Raw genomic sequence first — 24,746 nt, 5'->3', positions numbered from 1 at the left:
TTCAGATAGAAGGTGGATGTTCCAATGTGTATTAGACAGAGTATTAGAGAGCTGATCTCCAGTAGCTGAAGGGTCTCTAATAATACATGATTTTTTACGTTGTGCTTTGAATATATGTAATCATGTCAAACATTAATAAGTAAGTTCTGTTATGAATTCAAATAGTGCCAGATTAAATAGGTTTTATATTTTTAAATGATCCCACTTTAGTCCCATTTTCTGAAGCAAATAGCTGTTTGAAATTATTGCATTTTATGAAAACTCAGAACTCTTTGAGGTTCAAATGTTCGGGTATTTCATCATTTTCTGCAATGACAACCTTATTCCTCTTGATTGCACAACTGAAACAAAAAGCAGAAAAGTAAACATAAGTAATGCATCCATTTATCCAGTGATCTATTTTCCCTTTGCCCCCAATGTTGCTTTGTGAATTTTATTGCTGCTTCAGGTGATTTGATAAAAACACTTTCCTACTATACTGGTACCAGTTAAAATAATAATATATTAATTAGCCTTGCATTTGATAATGAATCACTAGATTTACTGTAAGGGCTATATCTCCATTTTTTGTAGGTGAATGCAACAGCCTATTAGCGCATATCAATATCCCACAAACAGCCATGAAGTGAATGACCGATTTCATTTGGGGGACTGTTGGCCCAAAACACTGGGAAAAACTCCCTTCTCTTTTTGAACAGTGCTTTGGAATCTTCAATGTCCACAATAAAAGGCAGAAAGACCTTGTTTTCAGTTCATGGAGTTAGAAGTAGAAAATAAATCACATCAAGAATCCATAAAGAAAGTTTTTTGATGACTATTCTTAGATGATCTCTTCAATTATGTACTCTCAGATCTGGGTCCCTCCATTCTCAAGGCACATATTTAATATCTTGCTTTTGTCCAACAGTTCTCCTTGCTCCCTCAAATCCTTAAAGGTGCTGATTTGACAGTCCCATTAGAAGGTTTATACTGGAAGGATGCGATTGAATAATGGGAAATGGGAATAGTGAAATAAAGCAGAGAATTGTGTAAAGTGAAGGGAAGAAAGAAAGGCACAAAAACAAATGAAACATATCCCTACCCAATGCCGAACACAGCCTTACCATCTAGGTGGTTGTGTCTGCTCAATTGTGTCTGGAAGAGGTTGTTTATGTGTCTCAGGTAAGATGCAACTGAGAACCACAGATACCAGCATCAATAACCCCATTAATATGAAAGGGAGCTCCTTGTTAAACCTTCCTAAAATGCAAAAAGAAACAAATAATTGGGATTAAACATGGAAAACTTACTAACAATTTAGTAAATTAACAAGTTGAAGAATTTTCCAAATTTGCACAATATTAAACTTTAAGAAAATAATCATAAGACGATGACCAGGAGTACAACAACAACAACAACAAGATTCCATTTATAGAGCGCCTTTCACGTCGGGAGGACGTCCCAAGGCGTAGTTCAGGCCTTTGGTGGCTCATTCTGGTTGACACTCTAGTAACTTTCAGTCTCAACAGGGTTATTCAGCAATGATGCCACCTCTGTTCCCTCCTCCTCTTTGGTCTTATTTTAGAGCCATTAGCTGTGAAAATCTGCACCAAGCCTATGATAATATAACGTTGTCCAGCACTGAATGGAAACCTTCAAAATGCTCAGACGATGTCCTTCTCTACATTTCAGATCCTTCACCTAATCTCAATTCCCAACATCACAAATTACATGAAAAGCTTTGAAAAAATATGATTAAACAGACTATAAAATGAAATTATGCTGACAGGTGTGACTAATTTGCCCAGGCATTAAAATACTAAATAAGATCCAGCAAATTGCTTCTTGGGATTCCCACAATAGCCCCCTGGATCGAAGCATCGAAAAGTGTTTGAGATTCTAAACTGCAGTAGGACCATATATCATAATTAAATGGCAGAAGGAGATTGCCTCCCACACAGTTAGTGTTGATTTTTCAATATTGAAAATATGGAAAATAACTATGGACTTCCCAACATCGAATCTCAAGAACATTTGAGCATCTATTCCTGTTCCCAACTTAATTCTGGTTTCCATATCATAAAAGCTCTCCACAAAGCTATTACCCAAATTCTGAAGTCCTCTGTCAGACAGATATAGCAGTAATGCCTATGACTTCAGTTGAACCATGCTCAGTTGAACACTTTTTCACTTTTTAAGGTTCATTACAGAACATCTATACATGGGATATTTAAAAGGGAATTAGATACAAGCACATGTAGAGGAAGGGCATTAAAAGGTATAGTGAAATTGGGATGAAGGTAGATGGCTTAATTGGAGGATCAAACACAAACCCTGGTACAGTGGTTTGAATGGTCACCTACTGTTCGTACATTTCCATGGTTTATAGACTCAGAGCTGCCCCCAATCTTGTGATCTAAAGGCCCAGTGGGTTTGATGGTCCTATCTCAATATGTAATATTCTACATTGTTAAAAAACAAATCATGTGCAGTGGATCTTGAATGATTATATTTTTAACCAAAGTACAGTTGTTTACCAACAATCTGAAACGTGTACATAAATAATTTAAAACGTCTTGCAAGTAACAAAGATTTTCAAAACTGTCAATGAAGTAACTTGCACTTACCAAGATAAACAATATACGGGGACATTACTGAGCCAAACCTGGATGCCATAGAACAGGCTCCAAGCCCCATGTTTCTCACTACAGTTGGAAAAAGCTCAGCTGAGTAAATATAGATGACAGCAAAGACTGTCGTAATGCAAAATTTACCAATCATTGCCAGCACCGTGAAAACAATATGCAGAGCTGTAAAATAAAATGTAGGCAATTAGATGGAACATATTAGAGAAAGAGATCAATAACAACAAGTACATGCATTTCTACACCGTCCTTTATGCAGGTTAATGTTTCAGAGCGGTTAACAGTGGTGGACTTTGACATAGAGCCAAAGAATAATAATAATATAATAATAAAATATATAATAATATAATAATAATATAGTATAATAATATAATAATAAATAACAAATATTCCTTGCATTTGATATAGTGCTTTTCACGTCTTCTAGACATCTCAAAGTGCCTCACAGAATATGTTGTAAAGTGAATTGACTGTATATTTGTGGGTGAAACGCAGCAGCCAATTGCGCACAGCAATGTCACACAAACAGTAATGGATTGAAAATGACCAATTTTTTATTGTTTTGTTTTGGAGGGATTATTATTAGGTGTGTGGAGCAAGGAAACTCGTGCAAGGTTTTGCCCTGCCTGGAATTGAACTCAGGTCTCTCACTTGCAAGGCGAGTAGTCTAACTACTGAGCTACAGGACTCCACGAAAGGGGAAGATGATTGTGACACAGTCAAAGAAGAAGGTCTTCATGTGTGATCCACATACAGGCAAGGAAGGGGGCAAAGCAAGGGGATATTGGCAGAGCGTTCAAAAGTTTTGGGTTGTAGTCTCCCTGTCATCTGGCACTATTCCTTCCCCCTTAAAACAGCCATTATCACACCCACCTTGAAGAAATCTTCCCTTGACTCATCATAGCTATCTAGCTAACGGCCCATCTCAAATCTTCCTTTCCTATCCAAGGTCCTTGAGAGAGCTGATGCCTCCCAGCTTCGCTCTTTCCTCTCCTCCCACTCCCTCCATGAACCCCTCCAATCAGGTTTCCGTGCTGCCTACAGCACGGAAACTGCTCTGGTCAAGGTCACAAACAATATCCTGCCCATGTGTGACCAGGGCTCCCTTTGCCTCTTCATCCTCCTCGACCTCTCCGCTGCCTTTGACACCATGGGCCAATCAATCCTCCTCCACCGCCTCTACTCCCACCTCGACCTTCAAGGTTCTGTCCTTGACTGGTAGACATGGGGTAAATTTCCACATGTGTGTGGATGACACACAGCTCTACCTCTCTGTCTCCACCCTGAACTCCAGGACTACTGGCGTCCTGACCGTCTGCCTGTCCAACATCAAGTCCTGGACGAGGGTCAACTTTCTCCAACTTATGTCAGCAAGAGCAAGGCCCTCCTGGCCGGCTCGCGCCAGCGCCTCCGCACCCCGGGTGCTAGCAGCATCAGCCTCCATGGCTGCACACTCAACCTCACTAAGCCAGTCAGGAACCTGGGTGTCTTGTTTGACCCTGAACTGTCCTTTCTCCCCCACAACCATGCCATGACCAGCACTGCCTACCACCACCTTCGCAACATTGCCAGACTCCGCCACTGCCTCACCCCTCAGGCTGCCGAAACCCTCACCCACGAATTCATCACCTCAAGGCTCGATTACGGGAACTCCCTCCTCATCGGCCTTCCCAACTCTTCCCTTCCCATGCTGCAGATCATCTAAAACTCTGCAGCTCTTGTATGCTCACGCACCAGGCTCCGTGACCCCATCACTCCCACCCTCGCCGGACTCCACTGGCTCCCCATCCCCCAGAGGATCGAGTTCAAGATCCTCATCCTCACCTTTAAGGCCATCCAAGGCCTTGCCCCCTCCTGTCTCTCTGACCTGCTGACTCCCTACCAACCTGCCCACTCCCTCCGTTCATCGGGCTCCGGCCTGCTCCATGTCCCCCACCTACCCGCCCTACCATTGGTAGCTGGGCTTTCAACATCTCTGCCCCCGCACTCTGGAACTCCATCCCATGGTCCCTTCGCCTCGCTTCCTCTCTTGCCTCCTTGAAGGCCAGTCTCAAGACCCTTCTCTTTGACCGTGCCTTTGGTCTCCCTCCCACCTCTCTGCTTTCCTCACCCCTACACCACCCCTTCCCCATGCTCGGGCCCCAACACCTGACTTTTCAGCACTTTGGGACATCCTCCTGATGTGAAAGGTGCTCTATAAATGTAATGTTGTTGTTGTTGTAGCGACTGAACGCATGGCTACCGATGGTGGAGCTAAGGCACGAGAGGTATTTAGAAGGCTTGAGCCAGTTGAGCGAAGAGGATGGGAAGAGGAATGGGATCGTAAAGGTAGAAAGATGCTAGAGCATGAGGTGGCTTGCATATGTGTGTGAAGATCTTAAAATTGACCCGTTCTCCAATAGGAGATGGGTGAGGAATACTGTGGCAGAGTTTGATTATTAAAAACAATTCACATTTCACCCACAAAATACACAGTCAATCCACTTTAAAATATATTCTGTGAAGCGATTTGAGACATCTCAACTTTGTGATAAGACACTACATCAAATGCAAGGATTATTAAGTACATCCATTATTGCATATTGTTTTGTGTTCCTAACACCCAATAAAAAAAATTAAATATAATACTGTTGGGACATAGGAATTCCCCTATAATCATTTAGAATAGAACAAGATTTTTATATCCATTCTTTTAAGATATGTTTAATTATTGTATTAACAGGTCAAAATGGCTGCCAAATTAGCTTTCTTATTAACGGAATGTGGCACAGGCTGGAACCACGGCACCCGTTATCTCTCCTCTCTCCAGATGCAGAGTCCTAAGTGTTATTGTAACCTTGGGTACCAGCTAGAAACGGAGAGAAAAAGGTCTGCAAAACATCATGTGCTAGGCCTAGGAAGATAAGGAGTAGACTTCCCAATAGGCCAGTCCCGAATAACATCATTATAGACAAGACAATGGAGACTCACCTTATCAACACCGGTCAGGCTGGCGCCAGGCCAATGATTGATTAGGATGAGTACGCGCAGATCAAGTTATGAGAGGGAAAAAGGTATCTGGCAAGAGTCCAGAAAAGGGTATAATTAGTGAAGAGAGAGACAGAGAAGTCAGTTAGTCCCAGCTGGCAGGAGGGGCGCGAGGGAATTACACCAGCGAAACCAGGGCAAACGCGTGACGACAGCCAAGAAATGTTTCTTCCATTTTTGTTCTATGCGGATTAACCGTTAGTATGCTCTTCTTTACACACTATTAAGCTCACTGTCTTATAATAAAAGAATTATTGCACCATCTTGGATTGTCGGGTCATATTTCAAACTCTAGGGATCGTGAATCCCAAACTACTGTGTTTTTGCAGAAAGCTGATGAATTATTGCTACTCATTCAGTGAGTACGTTCAGCATGGCAACCTTCTACATCTGAGCTGATGATTTTCATTTTCACGTTTGTAAGGAGGTACAATGTGTGAAATTCCTTAAAATTATATTAGCAATACTATTATCATTAAATACAATCACAATTAACAGTCTTCAGTGTTAGTTAACATTCCTACGATTATTAGCTTCACAACAAACCTACTGTAATACACTGACTGGCTGCTGCCCCCCACCCACCTCCATCCCACCCGTGCCTTTCCCAGAAAATATTAATTTATAAATTGAGGTTGGGACTTCTGTACAGCTTTCATATTTTATGAAATAAAATGTTCTGGATTGGGGAGCAAGCATTTTGCCAGAGAACAAATAACTGCTCAACTCACTCTATGAAAGCCAAAAATATGACACACACAAATATATGATCGGTCACCTCTTGCTGGTATTCTAAGAGAGTAACAGCTCAGTTTGACAATCAGATTACAGGTAGCGTTTCGGCCACAAGATATACAGTCAATTCACTTACAGTATATCTGTGAAGCGCTTTGAGATGTCTCAAAGACGTGTTAAGGCGATATATCAAATGCAAGGTCTATCATTATTACAGAGTTCAGGTTAGATCACCACATACCGCATCAGGTTAAAGTATTACAGCAGCGTTTGTGTGGACCTGACCTTAACAGTTATTCGCAACACTAATTAACATTGACGTTGAGTCATGCCAGTGCTGCTTTAAAGAATATTTAAGGAATGCCATGTATGTTATGTTATACTCCTATATTTCTGTTTTCTTACTTTTGATGAAACACTAAACTGAGACCCTGCCTGCCTCTTAAAGAGTCCATGGCACTATTCCAAAATTTGAAAAAAGAAAATAATAATCCTTACATTTGTTATAGAGCCTTATCACGTCTTCGAGACGTCTCAAAGCACTTCACAGAATATACTTTAAAGTGAATTCACTGTATATTACGTGGGCGAAACGCGGCAGCCAATTATGCACAGCAGTGTCCCACAAACAGTTATGGATTGAAGTGACCAATGTATTATTATTTTTTTGAAAGAATTATTACCCTTGAAAAAGAAATCCTCCAATCGATTTACAACCGGGTTCCTACTTATAGCTAGGTAAACAGAGACATGTGGAGTAAGGAAAATCGGCCAAAGTTTCTCCCTGCCAGGAATCGAACAGGGGTCTCTTGCTTGCGAGGTGAGTGCTCTAACCATTGAGACTACAGGATTCCATGGGAGTTTCTCACGATGTCCTGGCCAACAATCCCCCAAATAAAATTCATGGATGTTTGACGGACGCTGCCTTGTGCAAATTGGCTGCCTTGTTCAACCAGAAAACACACACAGTCACTGCACTTTACAATATATCCTGTGAAACACTTTGGGACTTCTTCCTGATGACAAAGATGCTATACCTTTGTAAAGATGATTAATAGTGCTCAAACTATCTCCAGCGGCAAAAAATATATATTCTGAGGCCCACTATGGTTGTGATAGGATCCAAGATGGTGGGGGCTGAGGACTGGGGCGAGCTGATCATTCGTATTCCTGACAATTAGTTACAGAAAGTGTTGGATTGCAATTTTCAACTAGCCAATAAACCATATGTGTAGGAAAACAGCAATTTTTAGTCTAAAAGGTTAAAACAAAACCTCGGTAGTCTATGGGGAAACGGTAGGGGAGTGAGATTAATTGTTTTGAAAGAGCCAGCACAGGCACAATGGGCCAAATGGCCTCCTTCTGTGCTGTACGATTCTAAGATTCTATGATAAAAAGATGTTTTGTCAGCTGGAGAAGCATTTGGACAGAACCCAATTACCCAAAGTAACTGACAACATTGATTGAAAGATTAAAGGAAAAATCAAAAACTTGAGAACAATTTGTTTAAATTCTTACCTGAAGGCACCAGTTGTATCAACAGCAACATAGTTCCACTGAGTAACATCATGGATACATTTGCCATTCTTCGATGTGCTATTTTCAACAACCACCAGGCGAATATGTATGCTACAATTTCAGAAGCTGCACTGATTAAACAGTTGATGTAGGGATCTCCATTCATGTTAGAAGTATTCAAGGATATCCCAAAGTAACAGGTACTTATAATTATCCTGCAAAATACAAAAACAGAAAATATGTTTTTCTTCTGATTATTTTCTTTTCTAATTCAAGTCGAAACTTATTTCTATTTTTCATCTGTGGCCTATTCATAAATTAGATATGGCCAGAGAGGGCATGATCTACTCTCAGGATTCAATCAATGAATCATACTAATACTACTATCGGTAGTAATTGTCTGCCGTGTTTCTCCCTCAAAATACACAGTCACTACACTTTGTCACTACACTACAGTATATTCTGTGAAACACTTTGAGACATCTCAACGGTGTGATAAGGCACTATATCAAACACAAGGATTATCATTATTATTATTCATGATGTCTCTCTGAACAGCTACAAGTCAGTATATGAGAATAGCCTCTTCAGAACTCTGTGTCCCTGGACAGTTGGCTTTTCATTCAACATCTCTGCAAAACAGCATTGCTCAGATTGAAATCTCAACACAGTGAGCAATTAAACCTACCGAGACCTTCATTGACAAAAGTCCAATATTCTGCACAAATGGTCTCCTTCTCACTATTCAGTTTTAACCTTTAACTCACTACCAGGTATATGAACATTCCAATCTCGACGGCTGACACAATTTGTTTATTATCTGGCACTAGCACTGAACTCAGCTCAGTTCAGGCACGAATGCCCTCAGGGCAGATTGATAAAATGTACTTAGAGAGAATTATGTTTTGGCTGGGAATTTAACTGCTCTTCAATCATCCGATCAAGCCTAGAAGATGAATATTAAACAAAAATAAAGTTACAAGCCACTCAAATGGTTAGAATTTACAATTACACTCACTTTCAAAAAAGTCAACAACAGGAAAAAATGGAATTGATACAGCGCCCCTCAAGTTGGGAGGTTGTCCCAGGCCGCTGGACAATAGAGGGTTTGGACCCAAGCTGGAGTATGGTTTGGGGATGAGTGGGGGTGTGGGTGGGGAACATGACCAAAGGCACAGTCAAATACAAAGGTCTTGAGACGGACCTTGAAGGAGGCAGGGGAAAGGGTGAGGTGAATGGATGGAGTTCCAAAGAGTAGAGGTATTAAGACTGCAGGCCCAACCACTGGGTGAGCAGGGTGGAGGACATGGAACAGCCAGTGCCTACCGAACAGAGGATGCGTGCAAGTTGGTAGGGTTTTAGAAGGTCACAGAGGTAGGGTGGGCAAGACCATGGAGGGATTTAAGAGTGAGGATGAGCTCCAGTGTTGTAAATGTACATCATGAGAAACTCCCTTCTCTTTCTTAATAGTGTTATGGGATATTTAATGTCCACCAAGAAGCAGACAGCTTTGGTTTAACATCTCATCTGAAAGACACCACCTTCGACAATGCAATGTACCCCATTGTCAAGTCAGCCTGGACTGAGAGTTTGAAGTCCTGACATGGGGCTTGAAATCACAACTTTCTAACTTATAGATGCTACCAACTAAGCTGAGCAGACACACAAATGTTGTAATTGCATTAATTAATGCTGGTGTTAGTTATTCACTCACCACATGAAACAGGACACCACTGTGTTGATCCTTAAATTGAAATCTTTAACCAAATCAAAGTAGGTGTACGTACGTTTAATATTATGCTTTGGATTTGACAGCTAGAAAATATAAGAAACAATTTGATTCAAGTATATATATAATAATAATCCTTGCATTTGATATAGCACTTTTCACATCTTCTCGACATCTCAAAGCGGTTCACAGAATAGACTGTAAAGTGAATTGACCGTGTATTTGTGGGCGAAACGTGGCAGTCAATTGCGCACAACAGTGTCCCACAAACAGTCGTGGATTGAAAATGACCAACTTATTATTGTTTTGTTTTGGAGGGATTATTATTAGGCGTGTGGAGTAAGGAAATTTGCCCAAGGTTTCGCCCTGGTGTCTCGCTTGCAAGGCAAGTGTTCTAACCACTGAGCTACAGGACTCAATGCACACATAATATATATATATATATATATATACACACACACCATTAGGAAAAAACGTAGCTGTATTCGGTAGGTTGTCAAATTCTGTATATTCTGAAATGCTGATAAAAAATGGAGTAAATCTAGACCTTGGTTGAATTTCTCCCCAGAATGGCGTAGGTTTACAACTGACCGCTAATCTTTTCTACACAAGGTTTACAACTGACCGCTAATCTTTTCTACACACTCAACAAAGTCAATAGATCACAAAACAGTTCAGATGTATCCTCAACAATTTATCCCAAATATTTGCATTTCAGTACTCCATTGCCAAGCATATCAACAACAAGAACAAAGTGCATTTATATAGTGCCTTTCACATTGGAAGGACATCCTATATCATCTTGTTGGCATAAAAAATTAAATACTTTTATCACAAGTTCACAAGATTGTTTTAAAACTCTAAAGTTATGTTCTCTTTCTCTAACATCTTGGTACATTGTAAAGTATTGATGTGGGTTAACTTTTCAATTCTAATTTAGAATGTTATATTTCTCTGTAAATGTCCCTCTGAGCCATACTCTCTCAAGATTGAAGATCGCTAGTCTTATCTTGTCTAATCCACTAACAACAAGGATCATCCTCGTTGCGATGGTTTGCCCTGCCTTTAGGGTCTGGGGATCTTCTGTTTGCTTTGTTTATTTGTCTCACGCAATTTTGATACAATGAAACTTTCAGCTTCTCCGTGGTAAGTTCCATCCTCACTTCTCGTAATAATAATCCTTGCATTTGATATAGCGCTTTTCATGTCTTCTAGTCGTCTCAAAGCGCTTCACAGGATATACTGTAAAATGAATTGACTGTATATTTGTGGCGATAGCGTCTATCCGTGCTGCACAAATCACCTGCTTCACCTCCCTAAGTATTCTAGGGTACAGTTCACTCCGTCCTAGGTTATTTTTGGGTTTATGTCCCTTGAACCTATCCAAGATCCCAGCCTCACTAATGTTAAATTCCCAGAGCTCAAACAATATATTACTAATGGGATTAATATACAGCATTTCTTAATAGTATTCCTTCATCAGTCATGCGAATAGCGAATTGTGCCAGTCATCAAAAGTGTGTCATTGTAACCCATTGGAACGTAAACTGAGGACTATCCTCTGGAGATAAGGAGTTGAACTGATATCAAGATGATATGCTTGGCAATGGATTGCTGGAATCAACCAATCCTCCATGATGGTCTCAGTAATCCAGTCACTGAGCCAGGTGGGTCCACAGTACTCAAGAGTGACACTTTTGTCTCAACTTTCCCCAAAAGATGAATTTTAATGTAACCTATTGAAAAGTTTACCTGGCAAAATAAATAATACACTATTGAAATACAACATAGTACATTACCATATCTGTGGAACTATTAATATTCTTAAATATCACCCCTGTGTATGTAATGCCATTTTGCTTAGCAGCAGCTTGCACTATGGCCTCTGCTTCTTCCACTCGACCCTTGGAGAGTAGCCACCTGGGAGACTCCGGTATAAACCTGAAATAAAAAGTGCAGATGTAACTATAAGCAGAAATGACACGGAGCACAAAAATATTCAACATTAACAACAACAATGTTGTTGTTGGAGGGACTGCGGGTTGGAGTTCCAAAGGGTGGAGGAGGTAGAGTGGCAGAAGGCCCATCCCTGAGGCGGGGGACATGAAACAGGCCGGAGCCCACTGAGCGGAGGGAGCGGGCAGGTTGGTAGGGGTTTAGGAGGTTGCAGAGATAGGGGGGAGCGAGGCCATGGAGGGCTTTGAAGGTGAGGACCCGGATCTTGAACTGTATCTACTGTGTGATGGGAACCCAGTGGAGTCGGGTGAGGATTGGGGTGATAGGGTCACGGAGGCTGGTACTTGAGTGGACATCGTTGCAGAGTTCTGGATGATCCTCAACCTTTGGAATGCGGAGGTGGGGAGGCCAACAAGCAGAGAGTTTGCATAGTCAAGCTGGATGTAATGAATGGGTGTATGAGGGTTTCAGCGGCCTGCGGTGTGAGACAATGGCGGAGCCAAGTGATGTTGCGGAGGTGGGGGAAGGCAGAGCGGGTCATGGCACAGATGTGGGGTAGAAAGAATAGTTGAGGTTCAAACAGTTTGTGGAGTCCTGTAGCTCAGTGGTTAGAGCACTCGCCTCGCAAGCAAGAGGTCTGGGTTTGATTCTTGGGATGGTGAAACCTTGGGCAAGTTTCCTTACTCCACATGCCTGATAATAATCCCCCAAGAAAAAATAAATAAATAATAATTTGGTCATTCAATCCACGACTGTTTGTGAGACACTGCAGTGCCAAAACCCTCGTGCAGGCGTTTGTCACCTCCTACTTGTATTACTCAACGCACTCCACGCTGGTCTCCACAGCTCCACCATTCACAAGATCCAGCTCATTCAAAACTCTCGCCCGCATACTGATCTGGACCAAACTCCGTACCCACATCTCACCAGTTCTGGCCAGGCTCCACTGGCGTCCCATCACTGAACGGATCGACTTCAAGATCTTCACACTCGTGTTCAAATCCATTCACTCCCTGGCACCTCCCTACCTCTCTGACTTTCTCACTCCCCAATCCACCACCCAGCCCTCCGCTCGACTGGCACCGGTCTGCTTCTCGTCCCGCAGAAACTCTGCCCCACCATCGGAGGTCATGCTTTAAGCCACTACACCCCAAAACTCTGGAACAGTCTCTCTCAATCCCTCTGTCTTGCCCCCTCTCTCCCCTCTTTCAAGTCCCGCCTGAAAACTTTCCTCTTCGACCGTGCCTTTGGCCACCTCCCCACTCCCCACCAGCTCGGAGTCAGCCTTCGCCACTATTAAGCGCTCTGGGATGCTACCCTGTGTGGAGGGCGCAACATAAGTGGCTCTATTCTGACCTTCTGTTGCCAGATATCTCACCTTGGACCTGGATCTGCTCCTAGGTGTTTACCTCCCTGTTTACCTCCCCCTCCCCAAGGAGAAACCGCTTACCTCCCCCCTCCCCAAGGAGACCCCCCAAAAGGATAGTCACTCGTTGATCATTTGACATCCCACAAGTGTGAGTCTGAGCTCTGACTAGATGGATGGTAGGTAGCAGGAACTTCTTGCAAGCTTCCCGGTGGGCAACACAGCTCAACATGACATGTGCCACCAAATTTTTCTATCCGCAGTTTGGGAACAAAACCCTTCCCATTGAGCAATGGTTCCACCAATTGGAGGTGCGGATGTTAAGCAGCAACTGCTTGCCTCTCTGCAGGCCAATCTAGGTGGATTCCAGATGCTGGTTGGACAGACGTGTGTTCAAAATCTCTGATTCCAAGCAACACTTTTCAGCAGCTGTCACTCGAAGACTCAGAGGTTCCTCAGCAGCTATCTGGCATATGTCTGCCTTTAGGGCGGTGTAGCTCTTAAAATCATAAGTGCCACTTAGCAGATAGTTAATTAGGGGAACCGGTTTGGGAAGATATGGATAGCATCCTGTTACACAATAGGTTAGATCAAAAAGTATGTCAGATTACACTCCCTGGAACAAAACTACGGCAATGTTCTTTTCAAACATTCTCCCATTACACTGATGAGTTGACTCTGTGCTTCTGGGTTTCACTAAGTCACTTCTGAGAGGATAGGCACTCAATCAATGGGCGATAGGCTGTGTGGGGTTTAGCAGTCCACAATGGTAGAGGGGTTGCTGTTGCTACGAATGCTTATGAAAATATAGCTTTGCACACAGAATATTTGAACAGAAAATACATGGGGCATTATTTCCAATTGTTGATTCCTGTAGGTATCTGGAGGCTTGTTGTGGGCACCAACATTTGCTTGGTCACTTTCCTGCAGGACCACACTGAGAAGAGGTGAAGGATTTCTCATCTCTCTTCAGCGATAGCAAGGTTACATATACGATGTGTCCAAATATTTCTCCTTCATGATTCTGTCCTTGAGTAATTCAGATCCTATTTTTCACACTGTCTCCACTTTGTCTCCACAAATGGCTTCTCCTGGAGCCCCACATCAGCTCGTGTGGCATTCTTCAGCTTTGTTCTTGGTCCCCTCCTCTTCAACATGTATATGCTCCCTCTTGGTTACATCATCCCCAGACATGGTGTCAACTTTCATATGTATGCAGTTGATGCGCAGCCGGTGGAGTTCTGTAGCTCAGTGGTTAGAGCACTTGCCTCACAAGTGAGAGACCTGGGTTCGATTCCTGGCAGGGTGCAACCTTGGGCAAGTTTCCTTACTCCACATGCCTGATAATAATCACTCAAGAAAAAAAACAATAATAAGTTGTTCCTTCAATCCACGACTGTTTGTGGGACACTGCTGTGACAACTGTCTGCCACGTTTTGCCCCAAAATATACAGTCAATTCACTTTACATTATATTGTGTGAAGCACTTTGAGATGTCGAGAAGACACGAAAAGCCTACATCAAATGCAAGGATTATTAATATTATTATTATAACCCTATCTCGCTGCTTCCAACCTCGACTCCACGACCACTGCTGTCCTGATAAAATGTCTGTCAGATATCAAATCCTGGATGAGAGCTAACTTTCCACAGTTGAACGTCAACAAGCCCGAAGCCCTCCAGATTGGCTCCCGTCAACACCTCCACACCACAGACACTGACAGCATCATCATTCAAGGATGTACACACCACCTTACTGAGCCAGTCCTGAACCGTTCTGTCTTGTTTGTCCCTCAACTGTCCTTTCTACCTCACATCCGTGCAATTACCTGTTCTGCATTCCCCATCTCTGTAACATTGCCCGGCTCCACCATTGCCTCACCCCTCAGGCGTGGATGAAGAAAGCCTCATTCACGCATTCATCACATTTAGGCTCGACTACGTCAACTCCCTGCTTGTTGGCCTTCCCAACTCTTCCCCCCACAAGCTGCAGATTATTCAGAACTCTGCAGCTCATGTCCTTTCCTACACCAGGCTCCGTGACACTATCAAACCGCACCCTCACCGGGATCCCCGGATTCCGTATCCCTCCAAAGATAGAGTTCGAAATCTTCGTCCTCATCTTCAAGGACCTCCACGGTCTTGCCCTCTCCTACCTCTGTGACATGCTAACCCCTTATCAACTTGACCACTTCCTCCACTCAGCAGGCTCCGGCCTGCTCCTTGTTCCCCCACCCGGCCCGCCCCACCGTCGGCGGCCAGGTATTTTAGCCTTTCTGCACCAATCTTTGGAGCTCCATCACACAGTCCCTTCACCTCACTCACTCCCTTGCCTCCTTCAAGACACATCTCAAGGTCCTCCTCTTCAATTGTGCCTTTGACCCTCTTACCCTCCCTGCCCCCCCCACCCTTCCTGATACCAATCTACCAGCTCGGGTCCAAATCCTTGACTGTCCGGCACCTTTGAAGGTCTTCCCAACATGAATAGTGGTATACAAATGTAATTTTGGATTGTAATTTTGTATTGCATTGTGCAACCTACCTACAATAAGTCACTCGTCTAGTGCTTTAAGAAGTTTCAATGAGTAAAGTGCTTTATAAATTCAAGTTTTTGAAATTCTTACCTGGCATCACCTGGACACTTTGTTTGCCTCATTGACTCACAGTTGGCTTGACTACGTCACCTATCTGCTCACTGGACTTCCCAACTCTTCCCTCCATAAGCTACATATTATTCAGAATTCTGCAGCTCATGTCCTTTCCTGCACCAGCCTCCGGGAACCTATCATTCCATTCTTGCTCGGCTTCACTGGCTCCCCTTTCCTCAGAGAATCTAGTACAAAACCTTCATTCTTACTGTCAAGGCCTCCACGATCTTGCTCCCCCCTACCTCTCTGACCTCATAACCCCATATCAGCCTGTCCGCTCCCTCCACTTGGTGGACACCGGCCTGCTTCAGGTCCCCCATACTTCTCAGCCCACCATTGGCGGCCGGGTATTCAGCATCTCTGCCCCCACATTCTGGAACTCTATCCCGCAATCCCTCCACCTCACCCACTCTCTTGCCTCCTTCAAGTCCTGTCTGCAGAACTTCCTTTTCAACCATGCCTTCGGCCACCCTTCCATCCCCAACCCTAACCCCTGCCCTCCTCCCCTTCTGACCCCAACTGCCACCTCAGGTCCAAAACCCCTGATTGTCCAGTGTCCTGGGATGTCTTTCCAATGTGTAGGGGGCTACACAAGTGTAATTTGTTGTTGTTGTTATTTCATTGCTACTTTTGGTGTTGGTCTGGTCATCATGAAAAACTTTGTCAATAAAGAAAAATGGTCTTTCATTGATCCTTCCTACATGAAAGACACTACATAATTGGAATTTGTTGCTGTTGAATGATTTGGTTACATCACATCCTTATGAATTAGAGAAGTCGGAGAGTTATGGGCATTAATAGGCTCTGTGATCCTCTCACCCCCACCCTTGCCCAGCTCCACTGGCTCCCTATCCTTCAGAGAGTTCAAAATCCGTGTCCTCGCCTTCAAAGCCCTCAATGGCCTTGCTCCTTCCTACTTCGCTGACCTGTTAACCCTATCAACCCGTCCGCTCCCTCTGCTAAGCAGACTCTTCTGCAAGTTTGCCACTAAGATGATCTATGAAACTTGATTCAAATTTAAAACTGTGCAATTGCATTAGCTAGTAACAGTATATTTGTTGTTGTAAAAGAAAATGGGCACTCTAACTGCATCAAATGTCAAGTAAGAGAGACCACCCGTGTGAGCAGGACTGCAGGGACATGGGTAAACAAATGAGAAAAGTTAATTTCAGAATTCAAACATTCAGTGTAAGGCTGATTGAATTGTTTGAAGAAAACTCACCACCATAAAGGCACATACAGAAATCCAGGAAGAGTCATAGCTAGCAGTAACATCCGCCAATCTCGAATAAAATATGCTAAAAAAGGCATAATTGCGTAACCCAGAGCATAAAACAGGCAGTTGCCAAGTGTTCCATGAACAGCACCTGCAGATTTGCTAAGGAGCTCAGTTCCTTTTGGGGGAAAAAAAATGAAATAAGACACTTATGTATTAAAAGTGTGATCTACCCTTAATATAATTTACTTTAGCCAGAAGAGAAACAATTTATTAAACAATAAAACTTTCACAGGTGGTTCAATAATTCAAGGAAGGCACTCACTAAATATTACTCAAAGCAAACCTTAAACAGCAAAATTGCACTTAGTGACATTAAACATATTTCTTCACATCAAGACTAAAATTGGTATGATTTTCAATATAAGTTGATAAATGCACTATAATATGTAACTGAGCCATGCAAACCAAGGAGGTCGCAGGCTCAATCTTGTCTTTGTTTATTTGCATGAGATACCATAGGGAAGCATAATTGACCTCGTTTGTTACTTTGCTAGAAATAATAATAATCCTTGTATTCGATATAGCAACTCATCACTTCATTGAGATGTCTCGAAGCACTTCACAGAATATAATGTAAACTGTGTATTTTGTGGGCAAACCACAGTAGACAATTGTGCACAGCAGTCTCCCACAGTCAGTCGCAAATTTTTACAAAGAAAACCAGGGGGAAGAATTATTATGCATTTATATAGTGTGTAACCAAATAAGATCCACCAATCAATTAAGAACCAAGTTTCTACTTAATGCTGGGTAAACAGAGGGGTGTGGAGTAAGGAAACTTGCCTAATGTTTCGCCCTTCCCAGGAATCGAACCCGGATACTCTGGCTTGCGATGGAGCATGCGAACCACTACGCTACAGGACTCCTCCGACTTAGAACAAAACCAACCAGGCTAGTTTCATTGGTGGCCCAATATCTATTGAACTTAACATTTATGTGTGTACATTAGATGAAGACAGAGCGGCCTAAATTTGATCCATTAGCTTAGTGGTTAGAGCAATCGCCTCACTAGCAATAGACCTGGGTTCGATTCCCGGCCGGGTGAAGCGTTGGGCAAGTTTCCTCCACGCGCCTCTGTTTACCTAGTAGTAAGTAGGAACTGGGTTGTTAGTCAATTGGCGGATCGCATTTCCTGGGGTAATAATTCCTTCAAAATAACAAATAATAATATTAATTTGGTCACTCAATCAATGACTGTTTGTGGGACACTGCTGTGCACAATTGGCTGCCCACAAAATAAACAGTCAATTCACTTTACAGTATATTTTTGAAGCGCTTTGAGATGTCTCGAAGAAGTGATAAGCCGATATATCAAATGCAAGGATTATTATTATCTCTCTATTCATCTACCCCTCTATAGACCATAAATTCACTATTTAAGTTAACTAAACAAAATTAGTTAACTTAAAAAAAGATTCAAAATTAAAGCCCAGCTCAGGGACAAATCCTTCAATGTCCTCCTAATGTGAAGGCACTATATAAATGCAATTTGTTATTGTTGTTGTTATTGAAAATGGGCTTCAAAGTTAAAACTATGAGGCCACACTCACACCTTCTGAACCAGAAGTAAGAGGCTGTCCATGTAAGCCCAAGCGCACAGATAAACACGTAATCAGGGAAGACAACATCAGAGGAGAAACAGATGAAAATAAGGTAGAAAACAAGAACTTAACACAAACGTAATACATCATTTTGTTTGTAATGTTTTAAACAAAACTTACCTAAAATAAAAGCAGCTACATAATTTGAAATCTGTCCAAGACCAACGAAAAAGTACAATGTGCAGAACATCTCCCAGCTCACAGAAAACACTTGAACAAGGCTGAAGACTGTCTGTAAAGCCATGGTGGCAAACAGAATAAACTTTCTCCCATACCTTAAAAGGAAAATAAGCAAATATTAAATAAAAGTACGTTTTATAGAAATGATATGTATTGGTGTTCTTTTTATACTTTTTAAAACTGTTCAACGTGTTGAATTCACAAAAGAAGGTTCTTCTAGCATGTACTTTGTACAGTTCTTATGCAATTACACACTGTATAAATGCAAATTGTTGCTGTTGTTATCTCAACCTGGTTCCTTTGAAGANTTTTTAACGTTTTAGGAAGCTGTAGAACATGTTTGGGAAGTTCTTCAGGAATTTCATGTCATGACAAAAGTGTTGGAAAGTTTGCTAGATTTTTTTAAAATAAATTCTCCTACACTATTTTGTAATACTTATTGCTTTTATTTTGAAGTTATGATGCCACCCTTTGTTCTCAAAATAATAATAATAATCTTTGCATTTGATATAGCGGCTTATCATGTCACTGAGATGTCTCAAAGTGCTTCACAGAATATATCTCTACATGACAGGAAAATATATCTGCATTGAAATCTTCTAAATAAATAATTTTATAATTTTGAATACAACAATCAAGTCTTCTTTTTAAGAAAGTTCCAAGGAAGGCCAATCATTTTAGTCATTCACCCTTGCTTGCTGGAACTCCATTCCTGAGACCCTGTATCTTTCTTCATCCCTCGATTTAAGGTCCAGCTCAAAACACACCTCTTTGACAACACTTTCAGTAATCAAACCACCAAACTACACCTAACCATCATGCCAATCCTTTCTATGCTTCCTGTACCCAAACAGGTTTCAAGAGCCTCACCCCCACATACAAATTCCTTCATGATCTACTTCTCTGACCTGCTCTTACACCACTGCTTTGCCACCCCACCACACCCCACCCCACCTTCACTTAGCTAACACAAGCTGCTGTGTATCCACAACCCCTCAAGCTTTCACTCATCATACCTTCCACACAAGAGAGACATAGTGGGATTGACTGAACCTCAGCCCCTCACCCCATGTCAGCCACAGCCTTGTAAGAGATGTCACACATTTCCTTCCTGGTGATGTTCCTTCATGGAATCCTGTAGATCAGTGGTTAGAGCACTCGCCTCGCAAATGAAAGACCTAGGTTCGATTCCCGGCAGGGAGAAATGTTGGACAAGTTTCCACACAACTCTGTTTACCTAGCAGTAAGTAGCAATCGATTGGTGGATCGCTTTCCGAGGGTAATAATTCCTTAAAAAAATAAGGTCACTCATCCATGACTGTTTGTGGGACACTGATGCGCGCAATTGGCTGCTGCATTTCGCACACAAAATATATAGTCAATTCACTTTACAGTATATTCCGTGAAGTGCTTTGTGACATCTCAAAGATGTGATAAGGCGCTATATCAAATGCAAGGATTATTATTATTATTCACTGAATCATCCTGCCTGAATACCTCTGGCTTGTCCTCCACTTCATCAATCTTGAAATCTCACCAGAAGACCTGCCTCTTTGATCTCCCACACACCTTTTCTCCTGTTTGGCGTCCAACCTGCCATTATACAGCATTCTGAGACTCTATTCTGGGTTAACAGCGCTCTTAGAAAAATGCTGTTCGAATGGCTAAACCTTCACTTCCCCTTTGGACACAAATTAAAGTTATGAATGTCCCATACCCTGCTGCTCCCAGTTTATAAGTATTAATAATTTGCATTTGGTATAACACTCTTCAACAACAACAATTACAGTTGTAAAGCGCCTTTCACATTGGGAGAACGTACCTTGCATTTGTAGGTGAATATGGTAGCCTATGTGTGCACAGATGTTCCACAGATAGTCTTGAAATGAATAACCAATTTTATTTGGGAGATTGTTGGCCTGGACACTGGGAGAAATTCCTTTCTATTTTTGAATAGTATTTTGTGTCGCCATGGAATCTTTATCAAACACCTGAAGAGGTAGACAGGATCAGTCTGATACACATCAACTTTTGGCTTTGTTTTAATTTACTTGCTCTGGAATCCAAATCTCCGGCAGGATAAAATTGGTACTGGTTTGGTTTAGGTGAAGCCCTGTCATATCTAAACACCTTCTGCTTCCCAAAATTGGTCCCAATGGGACAAGAATTTAAAATCTCCTTTTTCACCATTTCTGTAGCCACACTTAGACACTGTTAATCTTCTTCTCACAGCATGGACAACTTTCCGTGCAAATAGCAATTAATATCACTAAGACGGTAAATGTAGTTTAAAATTGGATTTAAATTTAGAAATTACCTTCTCGCCTCTCCCCTCCCACAAAATCTTTCTCAATGCCAACATGTGTATAACCAGCCCACCATCACCAAATACAAAGATTATTATTATTATTGTTATTATTATTATCAAGCAATCAAGTTCCTAAAGTCACTATACTGATAACCATGGTCAAGAGAAAAGCAAGCTTGGAAGTCACTTCACTGCAGTTATTTGTAAGCTTTACCTGTCAGAAAGATGTCCAGAGGCAAAGGAACCAGAAAACACGCCTACGAAAAACATTGATGTAGTGAATGGTCCTTTCCAGCTATCCTCACAGACGAGATCCCACTGCAAGGAAATAGAAACAATGTGTGAATAACACAGAAATGTTCTTTATCTTTTAATAGATGCCATTTCTATTAAATCGTTAAAATAAAATGTTGTGGAAATCTATATTTTTAAAACTATTGCTTGCAATATAATAAAAGTACTTGCATTTGATATTGCGTCTATCATCTTGCGGTGTTGTCGCAAAGCGCTTCACAGAATAAACTGTAAAGTGAATTGACTGTCTATTTTGTGGGCGAAATGCAATGCTCATGCACAAAAATGCACATGCTCATCTCAGGAAGAATTCCAATTTAATAAGGACTTTTTGGTACTCAGTGATGAACTTTATACAATAAGGAAAACACAATTAATGCAATGAATAATTAAAAAAGGGTTTTGACAATTGTTCCCAGGTTTTTTGGTGATGGCACATTTTTTAGTGCTGGCAGAAATATATTAATTACAGAGGAGTGCAATACAATTTAAATTGCAAATATGTCATATGCATTTTCTTGTTGGACTGAAAGGTGAAATTGCTAAAAATAAGAAGAATGGGATAATCCCTTCCAGTAAGGGGATAAGTGGCGTTTGGTAAAACCTGCTACTTGTTCAGCTGTTTGCTTCCTTTTAGTTTCTGATACTGAGGAAGGGTAAATTCTTCTTGAAGATTTACCATTTTGTTTATAATAAAAAGCAACTAAAACTTCAAAGCGCACAAGTAAATAATTATAATTGAATAATAATCATTTAATTTACTATTGCGAAGGTATCAGGTTTCCTATCCAACAATATATAAGATTAATTAATCATTCACTTTAAAACTATTTGTAGGAATTTGATGATCCATATGATTGACGTGCTTATTATACACAAAGTTATTTTCATTATATAAAAATCCTTTTTGAGACATTTTAATGCGACAAGATGTTACAAAACCTGCTCAGTTGGTAACACTCTCACCTCTCGATCAGAAGGTTGTGGGTTCAAGTCTCACATCAAGACATTGAGCTTATAGTCTAGGCTGGAATCCCAGGGAGGTAATGGCAGAGTGCTGAACTGTTAGAGGCTCTGTCTTACAGCTGAGATGCTAAACCAAGGTCGCTTCTGTCTCTTGAGGTGGACATTAAAGATCCATGTACTATTCTAAGAAAGTGATTTTCTTCCGTGTTCTGGCCAACAAACCACCAAATAAAATCGGTTATTTAATTTGTGTCCTTGTGGGTCAATGTTGTGCCCAAATAGGCTGCTGCATTCGCCCACAAAACACATAATGGCTGTTTGTGAAACATTGCTGTATGCAAATTGCCTGCTGCAATTGGCTACAAAATACACAGCGACTACAAACAACAACAATAACTTGGATTTATATAGCGCCCTCCACACCGGACAGCGTCTCAGAGCGCTTCACAGGAACGGATCCCGGGGCCGAGCCGGGGGAGGGGAGGAAGGTGACCAAAGGTGTGGTCGAAGAGAAAGGTCTTCAGTAGAGATCTGAAAATAGGAAGAGAGGGGAGAGGCGAAGGGAGAGAGGAAGGGAGTTCTAGAGCTTCGGGCACAGTGGCTGAAAGCACGGCTGCCGAGGGTGGATCGCAGGACTCTGGGAACAAGGAGGAGGCCGGACCCAGTGGAACAAAGGCAATGGGCAATGTTGTGAGGAGAGAGGAGAGAGGTAGGGGGGTGCAGAGGAGTGGAGGTATTTGAATACAAGGGTGAGAATCTTGAGGTCTATCCTCTCTGGGACAAGTAACACAACACATCACTGTCCCAAAAAGAAATGCCAAACAGTATTACAGTATATCACTAACTCACATAATAGCACTGCACATCAATGTCTCACACAGTAACACAGCACATTACTGTCCCACACAGTAACACAGCACATCACTGTCGCACAAATTAACATGGCACATCACTGTCTCTTAGAGTAACACAGCAAATCATGGTCCCACACAGTAACACAGCTCTTCTTTATCCCACACTGTAACACTATATCATTATCCCACACATTAATACAGCACATTTAAGTACCACACCGTAACACAGCAAATAATTTTTCCACACAGTAACCAGTAGATGTGGTTTATTTGGATTTCTGGAAGGCATTCGACAAGGTGCCACATAAAAGACTGCTGCATAAGATTAGAGCCCATGGAACGCACACCACACAGTAACGCAGCACATCATGATCCCGCACAGTAACAGAACACATTGCTGTACTTCACAGTAACACAGCCCATCACTGTCCCACAACAGTAACACAGCCCATCACTGTCCCACACAGTAACACAGCCCATCACTGTCCCACACAGTAACACAGCCCATCACTGTCCCACACAGCAACACAGCCCATCACTGTCCCACACAGTAACACAGCCCATCACTGTCCCACACAGTAACACAGCCCATCACTGTCCCACACAGCAACACAGCTCATCACTGTCCCACACAGCAACATAGCCCATCACTGTCCCACACAGCAACATAGCCCATCACCGTCCCACACAGTAATACACTGTCACTACTCTTTACTGTAAATCTTGTGAAACACTTTAAAACATCTCACCAACATATTAAGCCACTGTATCAAATATAAGATTTATTATTGAAAACTGTTATCTTGGCCAACTATTTTTCATATTAATCGGTCATTCTAGTTGGTCATTCCCAACTGTTTATGGGATGCTTTTGATTGACATGTTTTCTTACAAAAACAGTGATAGGTTTTTTTTCATTGCAAACTACAACAAAATCATCAATTCCTCATAAGTATATGCACGCTCATCCAAACACACTCATCTCTTTTGGTGCATGTTTGCATGTCAATAGTTGGTCTGCTATTCTTACCTGAGTGACAATAGTAGAGATGTACCTGTCAGTGCTGTACTCCCAGCCATCCACACAGGGCTCAGTCTCACGTGTTGTGGCATTTAAAGCATCTGTTGCAGGAGTTTTGTATCTTCTACATCGACTGTAGATCATCTCACCATCCACCTCCTCTACAGGCAGCAGTGAACTCAGATTAGCTTCTCCAGTGGTTCCGTTCAGAGAGTCAGGCAGACGGCAGTGGTGCTGAGGGGTGTCTGCCAGAAACACCATAGACAGACCCACATAGCCATTAGGGATAACTGAAACACTCAACAAAAAGAACACAGTTCTCTGGAAGGCTCCCCAATCTCCCAGGAAAGCGATGGCTTCATCATAGTCTTGCATTGTCTCCTTTTCTGAATACAATGTTCTTCCAGTTGACACAGATAATGTCGACAAGTAATAATTTTTTCTATGATCTCATGGACATGATATTTAAAGTTCTTTCAAACAAAATTCTCTTCCAACAATTCAAATAAACTGAAACATTCACACAGCCGTGCAGGTTTGACTGGCAAGCACTGCTCTCAGTAATCATGAGCAGTTGCACTTCAAGGGACAGCTCCTCCCCTCCTAAACCAGTCCAAAGTCACATGTGAATCCCTCCCTC

General features: G+C 42.0%; 1 protein-coding gene across 1 annotated transcript; it reads right to left on the bottom strand.

Moving 5' to 3' along the window:
• Nucleotides 1–262: 262 nt before the first annotated feature.
• Nucleotides 263–24,484, bottom strand: LOC103187410 (solute carrier family 22 member 5-like). The gene is made up of 10 exons (XM_042341379.1): nucleotides 24,116–24,484; nucleotides 21,186–21,289; nucleotides 18,604–18,758; nucleotides 16,826–16,997; nucleotides 11,433–11,574; nucleotides 9,619–9,719; nucleotides 7,905–8,119; nucleotides 2,607–2,789; nucleotides 1,104–1,239; nucleotides 263–341 (listed from the first exon to the last, which is right to left on the bottom strand). Exons 1-10 carry the CDS (start codon nucleotides 24,479–24,481, stop codon nucleotides 263–265), a joined length of 1,653 nt encoding a protein of 550 aa, XP_042197313.1. The 5' UTR covers nucleotides 24,482–24,484.
• Between the last annotated feature and the right edge of the window lie 262 nt (nucleotides 24,485–24,746).

The sequence above is a fragment of the Callorhinchus milii genome, unplaced genomic scaffold (genome assembly GCF_018977255.1).
Source record: "Callorhinchus milii isolate IMCB2004 unplaced genomic scaffold, IMCB_Cmil_1.0 Scaffold1, whole genome shotgun sequence".
NCBI classification, from domain to species: domain Eukaryota; kingdom Metazoa; phylum Chordata; class Chondrichthyes; order Chimaeriformes; family Callorhinchidae; genus Callorhinchus; species Callorhinchus milii.
This window is presented reverse-complemented; position numbering and strand designations above follow the sequence as displayed.